At 46.0% G+C, this 12,396-nt stretch overlaps 1 protein-coding gene across 1 annotated transcript in view; it reads right to left on the reverse strand.

Annotated features, from left to right (window-relative positions):
• LOC142290027 (retinal guanylyl cyclase 2-like) overlaps window positions 1-12,396 on the reverse strand; it is a 125,777-nt gene that overhangs the window by 66,831 nt on the left and 46,550 nt on the right. The window contains exons 6-7 of the mRNA XM_075333970.1: window positions 7,648-7,782; window positions 4,127-4,207 (exon numbers count right to left, since the gene is read on the reverse strand). Coding sequence (XP_075190085.1) covers window positions 4,127-4,207; window positions 7,648-7,782 — 216 coding nt within the window. The remainder of the gene's footprint in view (window positions 1-4,126; window positions 4,208-7,647; window positions 7,783-12,396) is intronic.

Raw genomic sequence — 12,396 nt, forward strand, 5'->3', positions numbered from 1 at the left:
GGTAGGTGACGGTGATGTCTCTCTTCCTTGCACCTGTGTTGACTGATGGTAGCGGTGGATTCCCTCCGGTTACCCGCTCCCCGACTGCAAACTGGGCCGGAGGAGCTCTACACTTTGCCCGCAGGTGCTGGCCCTGAGAAACTTGTGCCGTGGCGGTGGCGGTGTCTCTCCAATACGGGTTGGGCTGTTGCCTTCAATCGGGACTTGGTTGTTGGGGGATCTGCGTCCCCGTCACTGACGGATTTGGCAAATCTGGCGACTCCTAGCCTTGCCGGGGTCCGAGAGGCCCCTGCCCTGGTGCTGACTGTCCTTCAGAACACTGCTCCAGACCACCGGGCACACAGCCAACGGGGTCCTTCCAGGAACTTCCAAACGGTCCCCCTCCAGACAGTCACCGCCGTTGCTGACCTTGCTGTTCTGGCCCTCACAAAGCTGGGCCCTTCAGGCTGTCTTTCTCTTCTGTTACTTTACTTGCTTTCCTCCTTTACTACTTTCCTTCCTTAACTCCTCCACTTTAGCTCCTCACACTTGCCCTGCCTGGGCTAATCTCTGTTGTCACTCCTTCCACTTCCTCCTCCTGGACTCATCTGCCTGGTTTCTTCCTGCCTCCAGAGTTGTGAGCTCCTTGGTGGGCGGAGCCAACCGCCTGGCCCACCCCCTGGTGTGCATCATCAACCTCTGGAGGAAGGCAACAAGGATTTGTGGTTAGCTGTGATGTGCCTACCTGGAGTGTGGGGTGTGGTGGTGTGTGACCTGTGTCCCCTGGCTTGCCCAGGGCGACACACATCAGTAAAAGCGCCATACAGCACAGTGCAGCAGTAAAAGCACCATACAGCGCAGTGCTTCAGTAAAAGCACCATACAGCGAGGTGCATAAGTAAAAGCGCCATACAGCGAGGTGCATAAGTAAAAGCGCCATACAGCGAGGTGCATAAGTAAAAGCGCCATACAGTACAACAGTAAAAGCACCATACAGTACAGTGCATCAGTAAAAGCACCATACAGCACAGTGCATCAGTAAAAGCGCCATACAGCGAGGTGCATAAGTAAAAGCGCCATACAGCGAGGTGCATCAGTAAAAGCGCCATACAGTACAGTGCATCAGTAAAAGCACCATACAGTACAGTGCATCAGTAAAAGCACCATACAGTACAGTGCATCAGTAAAAGCACCATACAGTACAGTGCATCAGTAAAAGCACCATACAGTACAGTGCATCAGTAAAAGCACCATACAGTACAGTGCATCAGTAAAAGCTCCATACAGCACAGTGCATCAGTAAAAGCGCCATACAGCGAGGTGCATAAGTAAAAGCGCCATACAGTACAGTGCATCAGTAAAAGCGCCATACAGTACAGTGCATCAGTAAAAGCACCATACAGTACAGTGCATCAGTAAAAGCGCCATACAGTACAGTGCATCAGTAAGAGTGCCATACAGTGCAGTGCATCAGTAAAAGCACCGTACAGTACAGTGCATCACTAAAAGCGCCATACAGCACAGTGCATCAGTAAAAGCGCCATACAGCGAGGTGCATAAGTAAAAGCGCCATACAGTACAACAGTAAAAGCACCATACAGCACAGTGCATCAGTAAAAGCGCCATACAGCACAGTGCAGCAGTAAAAGCACCATACAGCGCAGTGCATCAGTAAAAGCGCCATACAGCGCAGTGCATCAGTAAAAGCGCCATACAGCGAGGTGCATAAGTAAAAGCGCCATACAGCGAGGTGCATAAGTAAAAGCGCCATACAGTACAACAGTAAAAGCGCCATACAGTACAGTGCATCAGTAAAAGCGCCATACAGTACAGTGCATCAGTAAAAGCTCCATACAGTACAGTGCATCAGTAAAAGCGCCATACAGTACAGTGCATCAGTAAAAGCGCCATACAGTACAGTGCATTAGTAAAAGCTCCATACAGTATAGTGCATCAGTAAGAGCGCCATACAGTGCAGTGCATTAGTAAAAGTGCCATACATTACAGTGCATCAGTAAGAGCGCCATACAGCACAGTGCATCAGTAAGAGCACCACACTGTAAAATGTATATATAAAAGCGCCATACTGTGTAGTGCAGGGAAAACACCGACAGCCCCTAAGATGTCTTTGTATTTGCTGTTCACCAATATTTTTAGTAATTAAATGGAACAAACTCTTTGACTTTTGTTAATCCTCTTATTTTTACCACTATAAGCTTCTATCTCTATTATCCCAGGGAGGAATAGAACTAGGTGATTGCACCGGGGGAAAGGACTTGGTCATAATAGTAGATCCCAGATTCAACATGAGCCAAGAGAGCGGAGCTGCAGCTAAAAAGGCCAACAAAATTCTGGGATGTATCAAGACAAGCATTGAATTTAGATCAAGAGAGGTAATTATTCCCCTATACCCTGCCCTGGTCAGACCCCTCCTGGAATACTGTGTACAGTTCTGTGGCCCCCAATTCAAGAAAGACATTGATATATTGGAGCAAGTCCAGAGAAGAGCAACGAAGATGGTACAAGGTCTGCAAACCATGTCATATGAAGAATGGCTAAAAGAACTAAAGAGAAGGCTGAGAGGAGACTTAATAGCGGTCTACAAATATCTGAAAGTGGGTCACAGTGCAGAGGGAACTACCGTATTCTTATTAGCACAAGGCAGTACAAGAAGCAATGGGATGAAACTTAAAGGAAGGAATTAGGAAAAACTTTCTGACAGTGAGGGCAGTCAGAGAATGGAACAGGCTACTCCGGGAGGCAGTGAGGGCAGTCAGAGAGTGGAACAGGCGACCATGGGAGGCAGTGAGGGCAGTCAGAGAATGGAACAGGCGACCATGGGAGGCAGTGAGGGCAGTCAGAGAATGGAACAGGCGACCATGGGAGGCAGTGAGGGCAGTCAGAGAGTGGAACAGGCGACCATGGGGGCAGTGAGGGCAGTCAGAGAGTGGAACAGGCGACCGAGGGAGGCAGTAAGGGCAGTCAGAGAGTGGAACAGGCGACCATGGGAGGCAGTGAGGGCAGTCAGAGAGTGGAACAGGCGACCATGGGAGGCAGTGAGGGCAGTCAGAGAGTGGAACAGGCGACCATGGGGGCAGTGAGGGCAGTCAGAGAGTGGAACAGGCGACCATGGGAGGCAGTAAGGGCAGTCAGAGAGTGGAACAGGCGACCATGGGGGCAGTGAGGGCAGTCAGAGAGTGGAACAGTCGACCATGGGAGGCAGTAAGGGCAGTCAGAGAGTGGAACAGGCGACCGAGGGAGGCAGTGAGGGCAACCAGAGAGTGGAACAGGCTACAGTGGGAGGCAGTGAGGGCAGTCAGAAAGTGGAACAGGCAACCACAGGAGGTAGTGAGGGCAACCAGAGAGTGGAACAGGCTACAGTGGGAGGCAGTGAGGGCAGTCAGAAAGTGGAACAGGCAACCACAGGAGGTAGTGAGGGCAACCAGAGAGTAGAGCAGGCTACCACAGGAGGCAGTGAGGGCAGTCAGAGAGTGAAACAGGCAACCACAGGAGGCAGAACGGGTAGCCATGAGAGGTGGTGAGCTCTACATGAATGGAAATCTTTAAGCAAAAGCTGGATAAACATATGCCTGGGATGATTTCGGAAAACCTGCACTCCAGGTGGGTTGGAGGTCCCTTCCAAATCTACCATCCTATGATTCCTGTTAAGAACACTATTCAGGTTTTTACGCAGAAAAAAACGTTCTTATACACATAGGGCCTGATTCATTATTGCATTTTCGCTCTTGTGTTCTCACATTTTCAGTCTTTTGCACCTTTTTTAGTTTCCGCCATATTCATCTTTACGTTTGTGCCTTTTTTAAAGTCACTTTTTTATGTGTTCATTTTTTTTTCTAGATTTTCTGATGGTTTTTGTTAGTTTCATCAAGGCTGACTTTTTTGAAAAAGTCATTTTCAAAAATTGTAAATGATGAATCTTGGCCCTTATTCTAGGAGGGCTCACTGATAGTGTCTCTGTCTTCCATACTATAAGTTCTGAGTTTAAGTCATGGTCAGGAGATAAGGTACAAGAAAAAGCTGTAGCTCAACCATTTGTACTCTGAAAGTCCCCCATAATATCATGGAGATGAGATGCAGGGGTCATCTTCTTTAAAAGTAACTAGTTGGCAGGTGGCTATTAATCTTACCTTGCGCAAAGTGCTGGTTGTGCTCTGCCGCAGCTCGTGGTACACACCCGGCTCAAATTTCTTCAGCCAAACCCAGTCTCCCTACAAAATAATATCACATCATATATAAGAGACTCCAAAAGAATAAAGTCATTTATATATTAAAAGAAAATTAGTACAATTGAGAAACTCATGTATGTATGTACACAGTGACAGCATCAGCAGAATAGTGAGTGCAGCTCTGGAGTATAATACAGGATATAACTCAGGATCAGTAATGTATGTACACAGTGACTGCACCAGCAGAATAGTGAGTGCAGCTCTGGAGGTTAATACAGGAGGTAACTCAGGATCAGTACAGGATCAGTAATGTAATGTATGTACACAGTGACTGCACCAGCAGAATAGTGAGTGCAGCTCTGGAGTATAATACAGAAGGTAACTCAGGATCAGTACAGGATAAGTAATGTAATGTATGTACACAGTGACTGTACCAGCAGAATAGTGAGTGCAGCTCTGGAGTATAATACAGGAGGTAACTCAGGATCAGTACAGGATAAGTAATGTAATGTATGTACACAGTGACTGTACCAGCAGAATAGTGAGTGCAGCTCTGGAGTATAACTGACTCCCCTATAGTCTTTCAAACCACTCCCTGTTTAATATATTCTCCAGATTTGAGTCTAATTTTTGTATTGTGCCTCTTCCTTTTTAAAATACATGCTCCAAGGAGCTTTCTTATGTGCCTTCACGCTCTAGACCAGATTTGAGTCTAATTTTTGTATTGCACCGTTTCTTGTCTTGTCTGTATGCCCTAAAAAGTTTTTTGACATACATTTGTGCCCTTTGTTGGACCTGCGTTCAATCTCTGCACTGTGCCGTTTATAATAAATCTGCTCCAAAGAGCCATTTTTATATACATTTGCACCATATAATGGACTTGTGCCAAACTCTTGTATCGTGCCACACTTTGTTAGCTTAACACAGCTTGCACTTTATCTCCATGCTGCACTTTTCTATATCCAGTATATAAAAAATTAATTACCAAAATGTGTCGCCACAAGGAGATACACGTCAAACCATCTCCAGGTAACAAAAATAGAACTCGGCTATTAATTCAAATTGAAAACAAAAAGAAGTAAAATAATATTTACAGCGTTGTGCAAATTAATTGGGACAAAGCATTTTTTAAGTAAAATGGTAAGCTGGTTACCAGTCAGTGATTCAAACCAGTTTTAACTGCTTTGAAAAAGGGAAATGTGGAAGAAAAAGGAAAACGACACCAAGAACTGATAAAACATTATCAGAAATAGTAAAATTACTGCAAGAAAAACAAGTAAAGACCCCAAAGAGACTTGTTCGCTGCAGGTATTGATATTAGCGATTTGACTGTACGGCGCAGGCATCTTCTGGAAGTTGGTCGGAGGGCAACAAAGCCAGTGAAGAAACAACTTCTGACATCTCCAATGAAGGCGAAACGACTCGCATGGGCAAAAAATATAAGCCTTGGACAACTTGCCAGTGGAAAAAGGTAATTTTCAGAGATGAAACCCATCTTTTTGTTCAAGGGTACAGAGCAAGTGTTAGAAGAAGCAAAAATGAACCATTGTGAGCCGATCATATTCAACAAACTGTAAAACTCCCTCAAAAACAGATGTTTTGGGGCTTTTTTACAGCTGATGGTGCAGGGAGCTTTTTTTCCTGTTGGTGGTATGATGAATTCATCCAAATACATAGACATTTTAAAACAGTATTATTGTGCCGTTCATGCGCAAATTTGAAAGGACATTCCAACAAGATTTGGCTCCAGGCCACAATTCCAAGTGTGTGAAGAAATTCCTGGAAGAACATAAAGTAAAAGTGCTGGACTGGCAATTCACCAGACTTAAGGGGTACTTTGCCCGTTGCGACATCGCTACTGCGATATCATCGAGGTCAAATCGAAAGTGACGCACATCCGGCGCCGGTAACGATGTCGCAACGTGTAAAGCCTAGATGTGCCGATAAACGATCGCAAAAGCGTCATAAATCGGTGATCTGTGTAGTGTCGGTCATTTTCATAATGTCGCACCAATAGGACATACGATGTTGTTCCTCATTCCTGCGGCAGCACACATCATTGTGTATGAAGCTGCAGGAGCGAGGAACATCTCCTTACCTGCCTCCACCGGCTATGTGGAAGGAAGGAGGTGGGCGGGATGATTACGTCCCGCTCATCTCCGCCTCTCTGCTTCTATTGGCCGCCTGCCGTGTGACGTCGCTGTGACGCCGCACGACCCGCCCCCTTAGGAAGGAGGCGGGTCGCCGGCCAGAGCCATGTCGCAGGACAGGTGAGTGCATGTGAAGCTGCTGTGGCAATAATGTTCGCTACGGCAGCTGACACAAGATATCGCATGTGCGACGGGGGCGGGGACTATCGCGCTCAGCATCGGCTAGCGATGTCGCAGCGTGCAAAGTACCCCTAAGTCCTATAGAAAATTATTTGTAGAGCATTGTGCAAGACGTCTTTGAAAAATGGACTGTACAACCAAAGAACGCATGATAAACACCGCCATACAAGTGTGGCTCCATTATGAAGAATTTGTGAAACAACTTGGTAGAATCAAGGCCAAAACACATTGAAAATCTCATATCTGCTAACGGAGGACATTTTCTTACTAAAATTGGAATGTAACAGGGCATTATAACATTTTATTATTAAATATTCAAAAATGTGTTTTTTTTGCTTTGTCCCGATTAATTTGCATAGCATTGTATTAATCAAAAATGCAATTATTAAAATATAAAATATTAAAATGCAAGGGTCTAGTAATGAAAAAGTGCACAAGCACCACAGAGCTCAGCAGAATGATTGTAAGCAGACAAAAATATTTGCTAGATTATTAATGAAAAATAGTAACGCACCTATTGGGTATTTTTGCTGAGGTTATAACAATAGTATTCCCAAGATGCAACACTATATGAACATATCTATCAAGGGATTAGACATATTCCATAAGAAATAGCAAAAGCTCAACACCACATGGTATAAGGCATTACAAAACTGCTCACATATAATTAAATAATTAAATATTCCCAAAATAGGGGTGCATACCTTTCGCCATTGTTCCCCACTGCTGAGCCACACCAACACATGTTTCGGCCTAAGCTTTCATCAGTAACCACACCTCCCTGATACAATAGCACAACAATACCACAGAGGAGTACAAGCCACCTGCTTGCAATCAGAACTAGAATGAACTGAATAATATCACCAGCACCAGTCCATGGACGATGGGAGTATTTAAGTACCAAGATAATACTGATAATCAGCAGCTGGATGGAAGGAGAGCTCCTGCTGGGTCCAAAAGGGGGAGAGATGAAAATCCAGCAGGCAAGCTACCTCTTATAATGAATACTAACAGCAGGAACGTCAGGGAGCATTTATAGCAGCGAAACGCTGTGACCTTCTATTGCCAGAAACCAGATGACCGTCTGTCACCCGTGATACCAACCATATTATGTAGGGATCAAAAAATCTTTGATTTTTAGCACTGCCTTACCTCGTACACGGCCACGTTGGAGTTCTCATGGGTGACTCCTCCTGTGCTTTTAGTGGACAATGAGCGTGCCATGGATTTCAGGCTTTTGCAGTCGGAAACACTTTTGGTGTCACTCAGATTGTCTAAATTCAGCTTCTATAATGGAGGGAAACATTATTTCAGGGCATTTTTAATTAGAGCAGGTCTCTAGCATTCAAAAACAGAAACAATGGCCACTTCCTTGCAAAAATAGATCCATCTATAGATTGTGTTATTCCAGCTCCATTCACTTCAATACAATTGAGCTGCAATACCAGTCACAACCTGTAGAGTGGGGGGCGCTGTTTCTGGAAAAAAAAAAAATCCATGGTTTTCTAATTCTGAACAACACCCTTTAAGGGGAACCATTTTTTTCACTATTAAACTAAAAGTATCACCTTCCGCAGCTCCTGGGCTGCATCATATGAAGGTGCACGTTGTTCCATGACACCCCTTGCAGAGCCCAAAAATAACTTCATAAAAGCTGATCGCCACGTATGCAAATTACCTCATCCAGTCCGGTGGGCGTCCTCTTTTTCGGCTCCTGTCCCTCCTCCTGCCGCTGTTCGCCGTCCTCCTTTCTTGATTGACGTGATGACGCCTCCGTCATCATCCTCCTTGCTCTTTCAAATCTCGCGTCTGTGCAGTCATGTCCACTCGCGCAGGCGCAGTTCGCTCTGCCACATCGCGGGCAGAGCATAAAACATAGCTGCCCTCGCGCGCGCCGGTGAGCTAAATGCGCAGGCGCGAGATTATGGTCGGCGCTGTGCATGACCTTACCAGCGTCATCCTTGTACCTGACCATAATCTCGCGCTTGCGCATTTAGCTCACCGGCGCGCGCTAGGGCAGCTATGTTTTCTGCTCTGCCCACAATATGGCAGAGCCAACTGCGCCTGCGCGAGCGGACAGGACTGCACAGGCGCGAGATTTGAACTAGCAAGGAGGATGAAGACAAAGGCGTTATAACGTCGATCAAGAAAGGAGGACGGCGAACAGTGGCAGGAGGGGGGACAGGAGCCGAAAATGAGGACGCCCATCTGACTAGATGAGGTAATTTGCATACTTGGCGGTCAACTTTTATAAAGTTATTTTTGGGGTCTGCAAGGGGGGTCAGGGAACAAGGTGCACCTTCATATGATGCAGCCCAGGAGCTGCAGAAGGTGACACCTTTAGTTTAATAGTGAAAAAACTGGTGACAGGTTCCCTTTAAGTTATATCTCAGCACATTTAACCATTTTCAGAAGAAAAGACGTCTTGGAGGAGGATTTTGCAGCCAATGACATAATTAAATTCCTAAAAATTCAACTTTTTATAAAGAAATGAGACTGATTTGTAGATTGATGATCTGTTGCTATTATTATAAAACACTTTATTATTATGACATAACTCTCCATTAGGATCCATTAGGATTAATTCCACATTTCGGGGGTTTATACCTCTCTGCTTATGATACAAATACAGACATAATTCGCATCTAATGCGGGAGCACATATGACACTTTTATAATCCGCCCCAGAGAATATCTGACGGCACTGGATTCAATTGTGTTTCTAATTCTTGATCTACATATGTGCAAAGGAGAATACTATAGAAGAAATGGAAGAAGGAGGAGAAGAAACGGGATGAGGAAGTATGAAGAAAACAAAATATGGCGGAGAAAAGGAAGGACAGAAAAAGAGAAAAGCGGAAGAGAACAAGACCGCCATATTTTGGGTAAAATGCATCATTATGAAAGTTGTCTTGAAACCTGAGCCAAATAGTGATATGTTTTTAAGTTGTCTCCAAACTTGTGAAATTTGGAAAATGACTGTGTCGCCCAGGGATAAGGGGTACTCAGATCCGGGCCAAGTGGTCACTTCTGTAGGTATTACGGTGGCGTGACCCAGTCTGTGATCCCAGGCTCCACAACCAAAAAGGGGGATTATGTTCAGGGGAATTTGTAAGTCTATGATCCGTGACGCCACCCGTGGTGTGCGGTGAGGTAATGAAGCACCGCCGCTGCCGGTCAAAGGATCCCGGGGATGGTGCTGGGCAGCAAGGTGGTGATTTTCCCTCCACGGATAGGGTGTTGATGTCCCGGGACCCCGGTGTAGTGGATTGGGGAGTGACGGGTGCAGTCCACGGCTTGGACAGGGTGGTGCAAGAGTACTCACAGTATAAGGTAATAACTGACACGAGTCCAGGAATTAACCAAGTTGCTGGTAACTGGTGCCCACGGATGCTGTGAGGACAGGTCCCACACCCGTGTGTGTAATTCAGGTGCTCCTCTCCTGCCTGAGGTCTGTGTCTGCTCGTGCACAGGTCCGGACTGGGTCCCGACAGTCGGCACCTGGGGGGCCACTACCCTCTCCTGGTCCACTTCGGGTCCCAATAAGCTGCTGGCCTATTCCTGAGGCCCTTACTGCCACTCTCCCTAGCTCCACACATGAGCTGCTTCCAGACTTCTCTCCTTCTGCAGAATGACTACAGCTCAAACTCTGCTCTACCCTTCCTAAGCTCCTCTCGCCCCCTCCCGTTTTCCTGGGGAGGGGGTGAGTAGGGCCTGATTGGCTGGTGTGTTTCTGTGTGGGAAACTCCCCAAGGGAAAGTGAGATCTGCACCAAAAAGATGGATGCAGACCTCTGTGACACCCTGGTTTTGCCAGGGCGGCACATGACCATAAGATTTAATTTAGGCTAAATTTATTAAAGACTAGCAGCTGTTCTTACAGTGTGGCTATTTTGGGATCACAAATGGAGGACCCTCATCTACCATATGTGACAAGATTTTCGGATGACCCTCCGCAATGTACGAAGTGTGTTGACAAATTTTTTTCCCCAGAACTAAACCCCCTTTTCAGGCAACACATCTCCACATATCTTACACAACAGATCATCTTAAGTGGGTGTAATGCTCGCCACTGGTATTGTTGAGGCAGCGAGAAAGAGTGGACCCACTGGACCACAGGGGAACCCGGGCTTACCCTTTAGTGTGAGGAGCTGGACTAAGCACCCGGTACCACTCCCAGGGCAGTGACTGGGACTGTGGCAGCTGATTCCCAGGACATGAGATGGACACAGATGCAGGTAGGTACAGGTGGGATGGCTGAGGCAGACAGGAAAGCAGGTACAGACAGGTATGGTCTGCATGGTAGAGACAGATAGGTATGGGAAGGCAGACTCAGGAATAGGTAACGGGACAGGAGCATGGGACCTGATAACTAGCTAGCAGACAGTAGACTGACTAACTAAGGGCATTGTGCAGGCACTTCCCTTAATGGGAGAGTGCCTTAAATACCTAGTGCCTCTCAGCCATAGGCTGAAAGGAATTTCCAGGAAATGGCGCACTGGCCCTTCAAGAGGAGGGCAGGTGTGCGCGCCCTAAGCGCATTCCCGAGGAGTCTGGGACGAAGAGGGAGCAGAGATGGATGGCTGCAGGGAACCAAGGGAGGATGCAATCCAGCCGGGACGGTGAGAACGTCGGCGTCCCAGCTAGGGAGAGACTGGGCAGTGCAGGGGCGCCGATGCTATAGCGGATTGAGGCGAAATAGTGTAAAATAACGGTGTAAATCTAAGTTTACTCAGAAGGTGTGGTAGTATTTTTGCTTGGCTAACTGAATAAACATGGCAAATTTATGAAGAGGTGTACACCCCTGAAGGTCCAATCACTTACACTCTTCAACATACACTTTTTTTTTTAAGTAAATTTGGAGCAGGAATGGAGAAGTGTGAAATTATGAAAGGGAATATGATGAATAAGGAGAATGATGAAGAAGAATATTATGATGGATAAGAAGGAAGGAGAAAATTATTATAGAGTAGATGGAAGATGATGGAGGAGGAAGAAGATAATAATAGAGCAGGAGAAGATGATGGAGAAGGAAAAGGAGGAAGATGATGATGATGGGACAGGAGAAGGAAGGAGAAAATGATGGAAGAAGAAGATAATGATGGAGCAGAAGATGATGGAGAAGAAGGAAAAGGAGGAAGAAGATAATGGGGCAGGAGAAGGAAGGAGAAGATGATAGAGAAGGAAGAAGAAGGAAGAAGATAATGATGGAGCAGGAGAAGTTGATGGAGAAGAAGGAAAAGGAGGAAGATGATGATGGGTAGGAGAAGAAAGGAGAAGATGATGGAGAAAGAAGGAGGAAGACGATAATGATGGTGTGGGAGAAAATGATCGAGAAGGAAAAGGAGGAAGAAGATAATGATAGGGCAGGAGAAGGAAGGAGAAGATGATGGAGAAGGAAGGAGGAGGAGGAAAATGATAATAGGGAAGGAGAAGGAAGGAGAAGATGATGGAGAATAAGGAAAAGGAAGAAGATGATGATGATGATTGGGAATAACAAGGTAGGAGACGATGATGGAGAAGTAAGAAGAAGAAAGAAGATGATGACAGTAAAGGAGAAGGAAGGAGAAGATGATTGAGAAGAAGGAAGAAGGAGAAGATGATGACGATAAAGATGAAGATAATGATTTAAAGGAGTTTCCACTATATTAGTCTAATGGGAGTTATTAAAATAAAAAAGCCTGTGCGCTCCTTCTTGAGCTGTCTCCTCTGCCCCATTGTTGATATCAACATGTGGTGTGAAGGAGCTTCACGTGATGACTGCAGCGAGTCATGGCCTTCTGATGTCCCACACTGGAGGTTGTATCTAACAGTCCAGCAGGGGACAGAGCTGCGAGAACAGAGGAACCCTGCTATTCATAACAGTGTATACTCTTTTTTTCTGTTTTCTTACACCACCCTCA

The sequence above is a fragment of the Anomaloglossus baeobatrachus genome, chromosome 2, assembly GCF_048569485.1.
Source record: "Anomaloglossus baeobatrachus isolate aAnoBae1 chromosome 2, aAnoBae1.hap1, whole genome shotgun sequence".
In the NCBI taxonomy this organism is placed as follows: domain Eukaryota; kingdom Metazoa; phylum Chordata; class Amphibia; order Anura; family Aromobatidae; genus Anomaloglossus; species Anomaloglossus baeobatrachus.